This window comes from Empidonax traillii, unplaced genomic scaffold, assembly GCF_003031625.1.
Source record: "Empidonax traillii isolate 1590-97213 ecotype Southwest subspecies unplaced genomic scaffold, ASM303162v1 scaffold162:size863265, whole genome shotgun sequence".
Taxonomy (NCBI): Eukaryota; Metazoa; Chordata; class Aves; order Passeriformes; family Tyrannidae; genus Empidonax; species Empidonax traillii.
In genome coordinates, this window is record NW_020955355.1 from 514,152 (window position 1) to 531,046 (window position 16,895).

The following is a 16,895-nucleotide window of genomic DNA, read 5'->3' on the forward strand; positions in this document are numbered from 1 at the left end:
GTGTGGGTTTTGGTCTTACAGAATGGATAAAATAAAGGTTTTAGTCATTGCAAGCCTCAAACCTTGGAACGCATCTCATGCTGCAGAGGCTCTTTTTTGCTTTGTAGGTCAGGTATGCCAAGCTCTCAGAAGGCTGGCTCCCCTCCTCCCTCTCTGGATATATTCACCTATAACCATCCTTCTCACCTGTGAAAGATTTTTTTGGAGGCACTTTCCAGGAATAGGCGTTACCAGAACAGTATTTGCCTTTGGACTTTGTGTCTTTATGGCCCATGAACAAGGCGAGTTGGAATTGCCCTGTGATGAAGCAACACGTATGGCTGGAATCAGCTGAAAAACCTGCTTCTGGCTGGTTTTGTTTACAGTCCTTATTATTTATTGGATATGTATTTTTCTTTTTGGAGAGCCCATTCAGAAACAGCCTTCTGCAGAGTTGTTGAAACTAAACTTTTAAAATATTTTGCCTGGGTTTGTTTTTGATCGAGCCTGGTAGTGTTGTATTTTGGAGCAGAATACAGGCTTTTACTCTCCCAGCTTATTTAGTGCCCTCTTAGCTTGTGTTAGACTCAAGTGCACAGAACAGCCTTGAAACCCCAGTCAGTGGAAATGGGAGTAAGTATTGAAATATCCATGAAGTTTTTCACCATGTCCTGGTAGAAGTCGACAGCTGTAACAACATGACATAAATTTGAAATAATTTTCTGTAAGAGGTGGGAAAGTTGTATTTGTCTTACCTAGACATTAAGAGAGTGGCAGGATGTAACTGGGAAGATTATTTTCCAAAACAGAAAAGTGTGCTCAGTCTGCTACCACTGGGGTTTTTTTTTGAACTAGGGTGCAGAAAGAAAAAGGGTAGGTTGGGCCATGAGGACTTCTTAGCATTTGATGACCATGACTGTTGTACGACTTTGCTTTTAAGCCCTACTGATAGACTGAATGGCTCTCAACGACAGTTTATTTAAAATATTTTGTGTTTTTCTGTGCCTGAATTTAGCTGCCATTGGCATGATTATATTGAAGGTGGGGTCTCTTGATTGATATTGATTTGTCATTGCTTTTCTGGGCATGTTACTATTGACTGATAGAGCAAAATGACCCGCAAGGAATCAAAGGATGCTCTTTCCAGCTGAGTGTAAGGGCTGAAGAAACAGGATGAGTTTAATCGAGTGGCTTGTTAGATTCGTATCACTAGACTTTTGTGTGTCATTCTTTGAGGAGCTGCAGGCTTCAGCCAGGAATATATGCCTCTGCAGTGCTGTCATCAAGTGAAAACTGCAGTTTACAGCACTCAGAATTTTGTGTAGAATGGATACTTGCTGCCACCTACAGAGAAATTCTCCGTTTCCCTTAGAAGGTCTTCACTCCGGAGCTGAGACTTGTACCAGTATTTCCTGTACCTAATAGAAGTAGTGGCCTACTTAAGTATCTTGCCAACTGAATTCCAGAGGTCCTATGTGAATACAAATTCCAAAGAGCTGTTTCCTATTATTATTGTTTTGCCAATTCTCACCTTTCATGCACCTGTCTATTAGAATCACATGCCTTTCTGATCCCTGGGTCAAATTTCTCCTTTTTAAATGAGTCAGTTTCCTTAGCATCAGACTAAAGAAATATTTTTATAATACATTTTAAAAAAACCCTTTAAGTTCTGGTTTTTTCCTTGTCTTAGAAAAGAACTGCTTACCATAAAGTTTTGTTACTAAATCTTGAGGCTAGAAGATGAGGTTTATTTCCGCGATGGAAGTGTAAGGATCTGTAATGTTTAAAACTGCCTGATGGGTCAGTACCTATTAACCAGTGTCCCTCACTGAAAAAAAAATGGCTTTTGTTGGCTTTTTGATAGCAGAGATCTTCTGATATTATAGAAGCTTCTCTTAGGAGGCAGTGTTTGTTTCCACAGCTTCGAAGGGATGTCTGGAAAGAGGGTAGCTTCTTCACCAATGTGCTGTCAGGGAGATGTAGCAGATTTGAAAATGATTCTTCATCAGGTAAGGATGATGCTCTATTTGGAGCTGACAACAGGCGATTTGTTTGTCGTTAACACAGGCAGTAAGAAGTAGCATAGCATAGAAATTAAGCAACTGGGGGGAGGGAGGGAAGAAGTAAAATGAGCCTGCACCTTCGCCCTTTGCTGCCTGGAGTGCTGGACTAGCGACTGTATGCTAACACTGGCATTTAGTGAGCTCTCCCAACATTTACTCCTCATACCTTCTTTTAGTGTTTAACTCCATCTCCCCAAAGATGTACCATAGTCTGAAGTAAAGCATGAAGTAATTGTGTAAGTGACAACCTACAAGGGATTAAAAGCAGGACAATGTTTAAGGGAGCAGCAGTAGCATTGAACCTGACATCCTTCACCTTCTGTGGCAGCATGTAAAAAGAGCTGTCTTGCTGCAGTTGTGGTTGTTGGTGAAGTGCCTGGAGAAGTGAGAGCCATAAGACTGTTTTATAATGCTGTCACACCATGCCTATTTAAACAGTGTTCTGGTTCCAGGTCCCTGTGAGGTTGTTTGTTTATTAGTGTAGAGCTGCTCATGGGCTGCTGGCCCAGGCACACCTGGACAGGAGGGACAGAGCCAAGCTCTGCTGTGGCAGGAACAGCACCTGAAAACCACTGCAGTAGCCAGGGATGACCTAAAAGTCACCACTCCTGCAAACCACTGAGTCTCTAACTGTAGGCTGTGTGCTGTGCCAGCATCTGCAAGCCCACCAGGGCACTCGCAGAGAGAGCAGCCTTGGGACACTCTTTGTGTGTTGTTTCAAAGTAAGTTAAACACCTTTGCTGCCCTCCCAAATATCCGCTCTAGGGCCTGGATTAGGTTCTTCACTTTTTCTTACCCTTCTAGAAGCTTAGGGTCCATGACATCACTCCAAATCATCACAGAGAAGAAAAATAAGTAGTACATTTATTGAATCTCCACTTACTTACTACTACTTCTAGCCTTTATTCAGACACGTGCTCAGCTTCGAGAGCCAAGAATTTCTTCATTATCATTCAATGTGAATGATGCTATACATGAATCCAGTGCAGGAAGTTGGGCTTTTCTCTCTAACAGGAGTGAGAGAGCGGTTTCTTGTCTTTCCGTCCTGTTTTTGGCTGCACAAAATAACCCTTTCCAAGGGCACATGAAATAAAATACTATATTGCATACTATATACATTTACATACAATGGTAAATGCACCATTCATTCAGAAACACACAATACCTAAGGCTCAACGGAAAAGCTCAATTGAAGCAACTTCTCTCGAGATAGGAGAGAAATAGCTCACGACACTGGAAGTTTCCATAACCTGTGTTCATGTGGATCCTGCCCCTCTGTTCCCTAGAACTGCAGCAACCTCCAAGGACCATCTCTGCTGAGGAAGGAGGGACGATGGCCCACACCACTGCAGAAGCCCACGGCTCAGGGACAGAAAACATGTGCAACCATGATGGAGGGTTTCCTCTGAGAGTAATTATCCAGCAACTGCAGGAGGCAGCAGAGCACCTTTAGTGTACTTACTTGACCACATGCAGAAGTAAGAAAATGAACAGCCCCTTTTGGACATGGGAAATCACTTCTGGTGCAAAGCCTTCCCTTTATATCTGAACAATACTTACTTTTTACTGTTTTTTTGCTTTTCTTCTTGGATTATTAGACTGCAAGAAGATAAAAAAAGGTGCTAGCTATTGGAATATGTGGTTCGGGCCCTGGAGTTGTTGGAGAGGGAAAAATGTTGCTTTTTTTTCGCTGACTGGACATGGAGAACCAAATTGTTTGCTTTCAGCTGTCTTATCAGCCTTATTTGACAATACCTGAGCTTTGCCTCCCCCAGCTGCTGTGCTGCACTGACACATGCCTCTAAAGTGCTTTATGGGGACATTAGTGCTCCTTGGTTATCTTTTGAAATGTCAAAGTCCCTGCAGAGAAATACTTGCCACATTGCCATGTGTGGCAACCTCTTCCCTAAGATAACAAAGCAATTCTGTGTCTGTCAATACCTGCAGCTTTGCCTTATCTCCCACTGCCTCTGAGAGAGGCACTGGGCACTGTGTCACACCCAAAGTGCTGCAGGTAAGGAGAGGCAATCTTCCTTGTCTAGCACAGCTGTGTCCCGGAAGGTGCAGTCCCCACCATCCACACGCAGTGGCACTGTAAGCAATGGGCATGGCCACCATGCTCTCCAGGGGGAGGAACAAGGCATTCCTGTACCTTGCCATGCCACATACGGATAGAATTTGGGGTTCACTGGACTAGATTCCCCTTTTTTTTTAGGCTGCTGCTCTCCTCAGCAGTGGGCTCAATAGCTCACTCTGCAGTTTACTTCTGGGCTCAGAGGAATAACACATTAATTCCAGCTAGTGCTGGTTTCAGAGACTGAGAAAAGTAATTTAAACATACAGAAAGTGTTAACTGGGCTCTCTCCTCTGCTCATAGTAGGGCAGGCATTCCAAATCTGTCCTGTAAATAAAAGTCAAATACTAACACACCATTAATACTCAAGAATGTGACTTTCACTCTATGTCAGAGGCAGCAGCCCTCTCCAAGGGTCAGGAAAGGCTCCACATGCACATTCTTGGCTCCTGCTCATTTGTCCAGTTGTTTTGGCTTCACAAGAGATGGCATCATGGCACACATTGGAGCACCACACATCCCAATGGCACTGGGGGCAGGGGCGTCCCTCTCAGCTCCAGCTGGAGTTCTGCAGTTCCTCTCGGAGCCAGGTTGGAAGGGGCTGCCCAAGTCTGTTCATCAGCTTGGATAGTTCAATGTTGTGTTCCCGGTAGAAGTCTCTAAGAAACAGCCGTGACTGTGTGGAAAAAACAGACCACATTAGCATGAAAGAAAATGCTACCCTCAACACACATCCCATAGGTGATCGGGACAGATGGTAGAAAAATCCAGATTGGTTTACTGGGATGTTTCTACATCTCTTGCTGCCAATAGATTTGAGTTACTCACCAAGGAATCCATATCAGGGTATTTTCTTCCTTTACTCTTTCCTAGGCATTTAGTTTTTCCTCCATCTAGCAGCTGGCACCAAAATCCTTTTGTTTCATCAAATCTGAAAAGAACACTTGTCTTTAAAAGATTCATCCACATGCTAATTAGCAGCAGCAGAAATTAAGTAACTGCATAGATATGTCCTATTTTAGTGATTTATTTGTGGTATTTGTTCCTTTTTTTTTTTAGAACTTGCCTACTCTGACAAGAAATCATTACAAACAAACATGACTCAGCTTTATGCAAATTTCAGAGGTAAAATGGTGTTACAATATTTGTTCATGGGAGGGAGATAATAATCAGTGTTTTAGTATATGTGAATTCTTTTAAATTGCCTCACTGTAGCCGAATATTTGAGAATCCCCCAACTGTTTAAAGAGTCAAGTGTTTCTTGTCTTGCTAAAACACAGGTATAAGGCAGTGTTGGGAACCATGTCTGGATCTGGTCTGCTCTGTGCCCTCGGATGCCCAAAGGTGAGCTTGAGGTTTGAGCAAGTACCCTACCACACCTGAGGCAAGCTGTCCAACACCATTTACTTTCTGCCTCTGGCTGAAGGGTACCAGCCAGTACCACTCCTGTACCACTTCTCCATTTACCACCAGCATATGTGCTTCGGCAAGTAAAGCTCTCAGGTAACCTGACATTTTCCTAAATCTGCTCTCCCCTGGGGAGCCACGTGGAAACAGCTGTAGGAGGAGAACTGAATTGGTTCTTCTCTCTTGACCACAAAAGGAAAGGGCAACTGCTGCATGCCCTCCCTGCCCCGACACCAGCCTCAGCTAGCATAGTCTGTGACAGCAGAGATGATGTGAAAACACAGGTTTCAGCTGCAAAGAACAATATTCAGCATCTCCAGTGGGCTCGCAGAGTTTCCACTGAAGACTGATATGGGCACAGTTCAGCTTCAACAGCATTTCATCTCTTCAGATTAACTGTGGGCAAGATCACAGTAATGGCTGAGTAACATCCTTCAGTGTAGTAGCAGTGTTAGCCTCTGCTAACACTCCCTCAGATAGCCCCGGGCACCTGTCAAATCCACGTCTTCTGTAGTAACAGCCTCTACCTCAAAACTCTGCAGTGTGTCCCTAATTTCCATCTGGGTGAAGATAGGAGCAGCTTGTCACACATTTTTTATCGTACCTCCTCTACCTTCTGTCAGATACAGGTATAACACAAAGCATAAGGAGTGCTAATAATTCCTACACCTTTTCTGAAACTACAAAGACCAAATGGAAGAAACATCATAGTCTTTCCAGAAATTATAGGGGAAGGGGTGGTTTTGGCACTGTCACAGAGAAGCATGAAACTGCTCACAGCAGTAACTAAGCTGTGATTCCAATCTTGGTACAGTGTCATGCTATCTGAACCTAATTTTAGGTTAGGCACACCTCTGAAACCTTTGTAGGTCTTGTAGTCAAGAGACAAAAAGTGTTTTTTCAATCAAGAGCTTACTGGCTGAGAAAGCATCCTACCTGAGGGCCTGGGTGTAGTTGAAGAGCGGCGTAACTCCCAAGAACTTCTGGATGTTGTCCATTACAGAGGCAGGGTTGTGTCTCAGCTCCTGACCATCCACAATGAGAAGCTGAAAAGAGAGCAGCTGCCTGAGCCTCTGCCATCTTGTGCTGACTGACACCTGTGAGCTCCCTGGATCTCCAGCTGCCCCCAACCTTTGTGCCTGTGAGTGAAGGCGGCCAAAGTCTGTCTGTTCCAGCACAACACAGTGGGGGGATGTGGCCCACTTGTCACCACAGATAGACAAGTTATGATGAGGGCCACAAGTATCCTAAAACAGTAGATCATGACAGGCCTTGCTTGATAAAGTTGTCTTTGGCCAAACCCCCTTTAACTAAGCACTAAGACCCAGCAGTAGCATGTACAGGTTGTCTCAGGATACCTCATGTATTCTTTTTAGATGTCAGGAGCCACTGTGCTAAGTATTCTTCTGCAACCTGTGATTATTCTGCTGTTACAGATATCATAGACAATAACAAAGAACATTTGTGCTAATAAATTACCTATTCCAAAGAACAGAATAGAGAAATAGTCACATGAACCGAAGACTGGAGGAAGGCAGGAGACCCTAGCCCACAGTAAGAACAGGGAAGGTGTGTGTCATTCCTCACAGCAGTAACCTCCAGGAATAGTAAGGCAAGGAGATACAAGACCAAGAATGCTTCGCCATGTCTCTTTTAGTCTTGGCAGATCTGTAATGTACAGCTTAGGCTCTGCTGCTTTGCCAGAGAATAAGAGACTAAATGGGCACTATAAACCTCTGCGGGACTGAGAATAACCCCAGCAACAGAAAGGAATTTGAAAAAAAAATCCTAACTCACACTATATATATATATATATATATATATATATATATATATATATATTAGACAGTCTAAAAACATCTTGGAAATTTAGAGGCAATAATGATCTATACTGTCTATAATATGCAAATTTATACACTAACCACAGAATCCCGACATCTCTGCAGTGAGCTTTCCTTTAGCAGACAGCTAAAGGCTTCACAACATAGGAATTAACAAGAGGCAGAATTCAAGAGCCTCTCTTTAAAGCAATGAAACCACAGCAGGTAGCTGAAGACCTGGGCCAGAAGAGGGTCCCTGAGCTGCAGGCTGCCAAGAAGAAAGGAAGGAAGTGCTAACACTGATGTTCTTGCTGAACTTCTGAGTACTGTGGGACTCTCTAGGAGACCACAGTGCAAAATTGGAGTATTCAAGCCTGATTTCTTACCTGCTCATAACATGAGAAAGGAAGTGGTAGCTCTTGTTCCGAAAGGCAAGACAGAAGGAGAGAAGGGGAGCACATGCATGTGAATCAGTTTGTTCCCCCTTCCTCTGCACTAAACCTACAAGGGGCCCCAGGAGAGCCTCTGCTGCCAAACGTCCTACCTGCCCTGAGGGGTAGTATGTGAGCCAGCGCTCCAGGTGTGTGGAGTACCAGCCAGGGAGCAGGCACCGGCTCTGCAGGTTGCGCAGTTCCTGAGGGGCCTGGGGTTTCGCAGAGATCACTTGGTAGAAGGTGTAATTGAGCGCCACAGGGTCATTGTGAGCACGCTGGTGCTGAAAAACACAAGCTGAATTTAGGAGCAAGAACACGTGATTCCACCTCACATATCTCTGTGCAGACCCTCCTGACTCAGCACAGCCACTCACCAATGGCTTTGTATGTCAAGCTGTCCACATGCTGCAGGCAGCCTGCCTCCTCTGTGGAAACAGATCCATGGATTCCACCCCACTGGAATCTCTCTCTGGCCCCCACCCACAGAACAGTGCCGGGAAGTTACCTGATACCACGAATAGGCTCGGTCAGCAGGGTTGATCAGAACAGTAATGATTTTGGCTCGAGGCAGTAGGGCTGCACCGCGTTTTGGTACCACCTCTGTGTCAAAGTAATTGGCACTCTTCTCAAACATGAAGTCTGTGCTGGCATTGGAGGGGATGGGAAAGAATTCCATGTACCTGCCGAACAGATGGGATGCTGGTGAGCAGCATGGCCAACAAAGAAATGGCACCAACCCCACGATGCCCTCACTCCTCTTGAACTGACACAGTTTGCAACACAACTGCACCTCCCCAGTAATGCCATGAATGGGCAGACGGGTGCAGAGCTGGCAGAGGTGTGACTTGAAGAAAGGTGGTGGCACATGACACAGAAAGCTGGGAGATGATTGATAAAAAGGTAAGGAAGTATTTTGCTGAGAGTGTGTTCCCCAAGTCCTTAGACAGAGGAAATTAGAAACCTAAGGGTAAGGTACCAGTTGCAAGCTCTACCAGAAAAGACGTTTTGTCCAAGAATAAGGTCAGAATCATCTGCCTGCTCTGCCACTGACAACTTGTTTAAACCCGTGTAAATTCTATGTCTTTTTTACCTCAGTCCATAGCTGAGATGCAGGTGAAGAGCTTTACCCTAGAGTTACTCAAATTTCTCAGTTTCCACATAACTAATTTGACAAGCTTCTGTGAGGCAGAGGATAGGAGGGGGGCAGGGGACTGTGAAGCACTGGGAAGAATAGTCTGCCCAAATTTAAGCTGTACAGCTAAATGCAAAGATCCTCCTCTTGCATGTGATAGTACTTGACTCCTGTGAGCTTTGCTCAAGTACCAACCATCTTCCAGTATCTTTGACTTCTCTGATCATTTAGAGGACTGTTGCAACCTCCCACAGCCATAAGCAAAGAAATCCCACAGAAGAATGCCTTACTGCCACACAGCTGGTCTTTGGAGCCTCTCAAGAGGGAGGGCAGTGCCATGATCAACCAAAGCTAATAGTTCAAGCAAGAAACAGCTTTAAACTTTCTCTGCCTGGAAACATAGTGGCATAATATGCCAGGTGCAAACACTATCATAAAAAAGACAAGGTATGCACATGGACACTGGGAGCCAGCACAGGGAACACAGTAGCAGCTCTAAGTCTCAAGGTCCCAGAACAACAATAGGGAGGTTGTCCCCTCTGTATTAGGTGTTTTAACTCTGAAACAATGAGGAACTTTTTAATGAGAACACAGTTGTCTGCTTTGCATGTCAAAGTAAAAGTAACTTCATGACAGCAGTGCATTCAGCAAGGACTTGCTGAATTTTTAAAGCTAAATCATGCCCACAACTCTCCTGGACAACAGTCAGTAAAATCAGAAACTACACAGTTGGGTTAGAAGGAAATGTGCACTGAGCAATAGCAAGGAAAACAGCTGTTCAGAAATAAAGAAGCTGCCAAGGGGGCTGAGGTGGAAATACAGAGAGACTCAGGAGAACACAACATGGGTGCACCTTATCACAGAAGAACGCATGTCAGGTTTCTTACCAATCGATTCCTTTATGATAGTTGGGACCATTAAAAAACTGGATCTCCTCAAAGGTGGATGGACTTGGGAAGTTACTGGTGACAGCTGGATGCATGGTCAAGAAGAAGTGCACAGCTGTTGTGCCTGCAACAGGAACCAGTTAAAGGGACCTGGCTCACATATAATGCTTGGCTGAATGAATGGCTTTACTGCACTGCAAAAACCAGTTCCCAGATGGGCACGCTCCCATCATGCGTGGCTAACCCACCCCTTAACTCATGCAGGTTACAACAGCAGTGACACCAAGCACTCGGGGATTGAACTTGCCTGAGCATTCAATCCCACATTTCAGCTCATGCAGCTCATTTAAGTCGCCTCCTCAGCATGACAGCTGCCACCCACATTAGCTACCGCCACGCTGGCACAGCCACTGTCACATGGCAGAACCCACACCTGCCAAATGGGAGGAGGCTTGGGCAGGAGATGTGCGAGAGACAACATTACTGTCCTTGGATGAGAACTCAGCTGGAGATGCCCTGGCCTGCCTGTGCTGTGCTGCTTTCCCTTTACCCCGCCAACCCTGATGATCCTGCTCAGCACACAGCTGTGGGCCTCCAGCAGTTCTCACTGTGCCACTGCAAGCAGCCTGGGTCATGATAAACACTGACAGAGCTTCACAGTGACACAGCCAGGAGACAGCAGCTTGGCTGGGACAAGCTTCCTTCCAAGGCTGAGCCCCATTTGCTGTGGAGGGCTGGAGCTGCTGATCACTGTGCAAAGACTTGGCTTTAGCTAAAGAGGTTTTTCTCTCTTCAGCCTAGAAGGGACTCATCAGTACAGCACAAACAGCTGTGTCACAGCCAGCCACAATGCCACAGCAGTTAAAAGGTGGTGACAGAGAACAGACAAAAGAGTTTCTCTCCCTCCCACAGACAGTGACATGGAGCATGCAGTGGGTACACAGATCTGTCGCAGGAAAAGCACTAGGGGACATTCACTGTAACCTTTGTTAAGCGTGTGCACTTAGTCCTGCTGACAAGCTTATGTCTGTGATACACTAAGGTCACAGCTTCTCTGAGCTTACATGGAAAAGCCAAAACAAAACTCTGCAGGTAGGGGAAGCCAAGCACAATGCCAGAGTGGAAAGTACTGACAGACTTGCCAGATTTAGGTTAGAACATATCTGAGATTGTCTGAAATGTCCTCTGTGGTCATTTGGCAGCTTGCATAAAGTGCAGTCATATAGATCTATGGCATGGACATTTCCAGCTCTCCTCTCTGGAAAAGTGAGATGGAAGCTGCAATCTGTCTTTAAATAAAGTATACACGTTACCAGTTTTTTGAGGTCCTACGATGAGGAACTTGGGGAGTCGATCACATGTTTTCTCTTTGGACCAGATATCCTTGTGCCTTTTATCATCACAGGGATTCTGTAGCACAAGAGATGAGATTAAGCATTACCACAGGAGGTAATGGCAAGGGGAGGAAAAGCTGGAAGGGCCAGTCCTCTCGGGAAAATGCTATTAGCATATGAAGAACACTTCAGAGCCACACTGCTGCTCTGCCAAGCATTAAGAGGTGTTAAGTAAAAACATGGGGACCATTTTCAAAAGCTCCAGAGTGACATTACAGCCAAAGTCCCTCTGAGAGTGATAACTACAGGCCTTGGCCAATGTAGCCATACTGGGCTGGGCCACCATGTTAGTGCACCTCAGCATCTGTGAACTCCTGGCAGACAGACAACTCTATCACCTTCAGTTAATTTCATCTGCTCATTACCATGCAGAGAGCTGCTGCACTGGGAGAAAATGGAATAAGCATGTTTTTATTTAATGAACATGAATTCTGCAGTGTGAAATTACTTTCAGATTAATCACATTAACATGCATGTGAACTCCTCCAGCACCAAACAGGATTCTTTCTCACACACTTCACATTTCACAGCAGCTTGCCCTACTACAAGCCCTTTAATGACCCAAATGCCTGCAAGCTGGCCCCCAGTCACATATGACAGTCATCCCTGTCCCCAAGCTCACGTCAGATTGTGACCTACTGCTCCTACCCCCCTTCCACCTTGCAATTTGCCACACACGGCCTGAAGCCACAATGGTTGAACCTAAAAGCTTTATGCTTTACCCTGCTGTGCTCTGGATCAGCAGTTTAAATGTGGGATACACCTCTTCAAAAACTACTAAGAGCAGTTAAAGCTGCCTTCTCACCTGCCACAAGGGATTCTTCTCCTGGGGAAAGATTTCAAAATACTTTTTTGCAAGCTGGACTGGAGGCAATGTTTGCAGGCGAAGGTTGGTCCAGCACTGCACAAACTTGACCAGGCTCTCAAAAGTGTACAGTCCTAGACGGTCATTCCCATAGTTGGACAGGTGGGTCATGAAGATGCTTATCTGAAAATAGAAAGACATGGGCTACTGGTAAATCAGGTAACAGGACTGGTTCCTCCTAGCTTGATTCCACAGTCACAAAGAGGCTGTTCACAACTCAGACTGCCACGGTGTCTTGGTTGACAAGTGTCCATCTGCCAGGATACAGCAATGCCTTGAGGCAAAAGGAAAGAAACGTAACACTTTCAAGACAGGAAGAGCTCGGGAGAGGAGGAACACAGACCTCTCAGTAACCCCTTAGAATGGTGTGTGTGGGAGGGTGTTAACTGAGCCCTGGATGTGAGTCCAGAACAGTTTCAAAATCCCATTCAAGTGGCTCTAGAACATTTAGGGGAACAAGGCTTAGCCAGGGACTCCCTTGAAAAGCCTCTTTCACAGGAAAGGGAAAACAGGAGCTTCCCTTCCTCTCCCCAGGGCACAACCAGGGCAACCTCTCGAGCTGCAGTCTGCTACAGCAGGGGAGCAGGCTGGGAAGGAGCACCATGCCGCAGGGCAGGGCACGGTGGCATAGGGACAGTTGTCACTGGAGCTCTTCCTAGACCCACAGCCTGTCACAGCTTTCCTTCTCTTCGGAGTTGACATCTCAAGCGTAAAAGAACAACTGGTAACTGGCACTTTAGAATATGAACAGGTGTATGTGGGGATGTGAACGGGGACTGCAAAGAGACACTGCACTAGGATATTGTCCTAGAAACAGACACCAGCTGGTTAGTTTTAGCTCGCAAGAACCTTCAGCACAGGCAGCCCCCGAGAAACGTCCTGCCAAGCCCAGGGATGTTAATCCTTTGGCAAAGTGTCACTCAACAGCCGTGGCAGCCGCCCCAGCACTGCAGTGCTCAGGAGCTGGTGTGCTATTTCTGCCTTGCCAAGCCATCTCTTCTCTCCAGCAGATACATTTCCCTCCTGTCAGTTTTTCACTATTTTAACTTTCGGATAAGAGTGCAAAGAACTGTTATCAGCTTGACTCTAGTCTGTGGGTTTGACAGACCCCACAGAATTCAGCATCCCAGAGCCCATAACACAACGCCACTTTGCCAGACACAAACCCCACCACGGCTGGAAATTAGAAAAACAAAAAACACTGAGGTCAGTTGAAGGAATGACCACGTGGCTTATTTAGCACTCCTCACACAGTGTCAGCCGAGTGCAGGGAGGGAAACTGACCTCAGTCCCTGCTGCACAGTTTTGGGTTCAATTCTGATGATGCCAGGTGAGGGCAGGAGGCAATAACAGGCTTCCCTGGCAGGGGGCAGGAATGGCTTTCCCACTCACAGTAGGGAAAGAACAAAATGGGGAAGCAGGAGACAGATGGTCTTGGGATGAAGACATTTGCTGGCACTCAGGAAGTCTGAATTCAGTTTTCTGCCCAGTGTCACTATGGACTAGTCTCAGCAAGACAAGAGATACTCTTTGTGCCTGAGCCATCCCCAAGACACTGTAAAACAAATTTAATCCTGTCCATAAGGTGCTCACAACCGCGGTCTTTGGGTAGGCAACAGAAAAAAGTGGTAGGAGTTTGGGACACGTGGAAAGTAAATGGAGTTAAAAGATTTATCACGTTTGTCTACCTGTGAGTTTTTCACTTCTGGTGTCCTACTGAGCTGACGAGAGACGCCCTGAGAGACAGGCTCTGGCACCTACACTTCAAAGAGCAGCGTGTGCTTGGTGCTGTTGTGTAAGAAGGACGTGCTAAATACAACACAGAGCTAAGGACAGAAAGATGAGTGTAACTGCAAGGCACGGTGGCAAAAGCATGCGACTCATGTTGTATTTTGCCCCTTTCTGGGAGATGTCAGGAAGGTTCTGTGACAGCAAAGGGTGGCTCATCCCTTTGACTAGCTAGTGAAATATGTAGAGGAAAAATTTTCTGCATGAAGAGTCTGGCTCACTGGCATAAATCAAGTACTGCAGCAGGGAGGACACAGGTCATCACCTGGGACCTCTTCAAGATTTCCAGAATAAAAAAAAGCCTGCATGTGATCCAGGTTGGCAACTGCATCTCAAGGCTGACTACGTTTGGTAAAATGGCTCACACAGGTAATGCTGCCACCTGCAAACAATCCCAAGCAACTGGATTTAGAAGAAGGATTAAGACAAACCCAATTGATGAGCCATTTCCCTGTATTTCTGGGAGTGCAGTCATGTCCTGTAACACACTTGCACTGCTTAACAAGGCCTGGCAGCTTGCTCTGCCCCGTCACAGCTACTGCTGCCAAAACAGCTCTGAGCACTACTTCTGACATCAGCTACACTCAAGTGCCATCTCTCCCTCCCTCCCATCCACACCCACAGACCCCGGGGACTGGCTTGGAAATAACACCTCCCTCCTCTCCCTCTCCCTTCCACTGTCAGTGTGCCATGATTTCCCTTCCTTCACACTGAGGAATAACGAGAGCAGAGGTCACAGAGAGCCCAGACAGAATACAGAAACAGGAGGGTTTGAGGACCTTGCAATATGTAACAAGCAGCTGTGGGCACAGCAGTAAGCGGCCTGCGCAGTGTAAGCAGAAGTGTTTGTGAGAAGAGATCAGCCTGTCTGCTCAGGATCAACAGCTATTCTCCTTCTGACATCAGACCTTGTTCACCACTCAGAAGATCAAACATCTTCTGTTTGCACTGTGGAGTTAATCACACACACACAGGCTTGGAGATTCCTGCCTGTCTATATCCACTCAACAGGAGCTGGAAGCACCAAAAAGGACTGAAAGAGCCTGGTCCAAGTCTACTTGCTACGGATCACTGCTGGGGCTGTGGGGCTGGCCAGCTTTCTTTCAGGTCCCTAAGATGGCTCTATCAGGAGGGGAGGAATGCAAGGTCTGAGTCACTGTGCAAACACAGCAATGGAGAGGAGCTCAGAGCACAATACTCTGCTCTGACAGAGAGAAATGCCTACACTGCTGAAAGGAAGCAAAAGTAAAAACATGGGAAGCATCTGAAGGTGCCTGAAAGTTTAAAAAAGTCACTACAAAGACCCAACAATAAATCTGGTAAATAAGCTCATCCTGTACCGGAGCACAATCTTCCCAAACTTTTCCTTGATCACAGATTACTGACAGCTAGTTAGACCATCACATGCTTATCAGCAATTTTAATGGGGAGTTCTAGATACTGTGTGTGGAGGGACACAGTGGAGTTTCTATAAATTCTTTGGCATAGCCTCCTAGACCAGTAAAGATTTCTGGATTACAGTTTGGCAACTGGTTTTCCAAGAGAAACCTGGAGCCCTTAACTTCCACAGAGGCTATTTCTGCAGGCATGTTTTAAGATCTGACAAAGTGGGACAAGATGCAGTTCACCCAGCAAATGGGAATACAAGCCCAGAAAAGAAACTGTCGTGAGTAAAAAGCAGTTTCTTTCCATTTGACTGATCACTCCATATGTAATGGAAACAATGACCTTCTCCTTATTACAGACTTTTCTCAAGCAGGCAGGTTTGGGTGTTGTGCGTAAAGATAACAAGTCTGCCTCAAGCAAAGGGGGGGGAAGGCTGGCTTCCAGACCTCAGGGACTCAGGCTGGCTTTTAGACCTGGAAGTATAAACTCCTACAGCTTTTTAGCAAGGGCTCTCATAGACCTATAGCTTCAGAGCTGGTCACAGGCTAACCTTCAGAAACATGGGGCCTGTTTGTAAACTACAGCCTGTTTGTCAGGTGCAATCTGAGCACACTGTGAGGATCTTTCATTCTCACAGGTCTACTTCTAGGAGTAGAGAGGCACTGAACACTAGGAGAAGCAAGAGACAAGGGAAAAATTAAGCTCAGTGAGGGGAAAAAGGTTGATTTTCTGATTCACTGCTCCAGCCAAAAGTGGCTAAAGCTGGGTATTCAGCCCTGTAATCAAGGTGCAAATGAAACAGGGAATGAAAGAAAACATCCTGGTGAACAGAGCCACCAATGTTACATGAACAAATCCCACACAAAAATACTCAAGGACTGGCACAGTACTCCAGGATTCCCACCCATGAAACCAGCCAGAACCAACTTTACTTTCTCTCAGATTTGCCTGCACAGTTTCTTGTCTATACTCAGGCACTGGTGGAAAAATTGATTAAAGGAGAAGTAAGGTGGCAAAAATGTGGAAGTCATAAAAAGAGATTAAGCATCATTATGTTCGAGAGTGGCTACAGAGGTAGACAATCTAAAATCTTACTGCAGTTGGAGAGGGCTACAACACTTCACCTCCTGATTCTATCCATTCAGAATTTTCTAAAAATAACTGGGGTTTTGTTTCCTTTTTTTTTTTTGTCTTTTGCCACCTAGTACACATTCCCAGCCTCAATGTGAAGTGAGAAACTCATGTGATTTCCCATCCATGGCTATGACCTGGGAAGGGACTGCAGGGTGCTGAAGGTACTACATTAGCTTAGTGGCTTGACGGAACTGTCAAGTATTGAAAGAGAAAAAAAATCCCTGTGTTGGACCAATATCTCACAATAAAGCCTTAATTTGAAAGCTACAACACAATAAAAGAAAACAAAAATCGTTTCAATCATCTACATATTGAAAGAAAAGCGAGACACCTCGTAATGAAAGCCCAGCAAGAGCAATTATTGTGAACAAAACTCATCAGTAAGCCAAGGGAGAAGCCAACAGGCAGCACATGTGCATGGAACAGAAGGAGTATCTCACTTCTGCTTCATGAAGATACAGCAGCCCAGGCAATACCCACTGTACCTTGGGCCATGCTCAGTGTGTCACCCTGGGTAGTTGCCACCTGCAGA

General features: G+C 45.7%; 1 protein-coding gene across 6 annotated transcripts in view; it reads right to left on the bottom strand.

The window, feature by feature from the left end:
* Positions 1-2,881: 2,881 nt before the first annotated feature.
* The window catches only part of NDST2 (N-deacetylase and N-sulfotransferase 2), a 133,488-nt gene continuing 119,474 nt past the window's right edge, over positions 2,882-16,895 (bottom strand). For all 6 annotated transcript variants that reach the window (XM_027885139.1, XM_027885142.1, XM_027885143.1 and 3 more), the window contains exons 8-15: positions 11,996-12,178; positions 11,110-11,206; positions 9,797-9,920; positions 8,283-8,457; positions 7,888-8,058; positions 6,460-6,569; positions 4,945-5,047; positions 2,882-4,792 (exon numbers count right to left, since the gene is read on the bottom strand). In XM_027885139.1, coding sequence (XP_027740940.1) covers positions 4,667-4,792; positions 4,945-5,047; positions 6,460-6,569; positions 7,888-8,058; positions 8,283-8,457; positions 9,797-9,920; positions 11,110-11,206; positions 11,996-12,178 — 1,089 coding nt within the window. In that variant the 3' untranslated portion in view covers positions 2,882-4,666. The remainder of the gene's footprint in view (positions 4,793-4,944; positions 5,048-6,459; positions 6,570-7,887; positions 8,059-8,282; positions 8,458-9,796; positions 9,921-11,109; positions 11,207-11,995; positions 12,179-16,895) is intronic.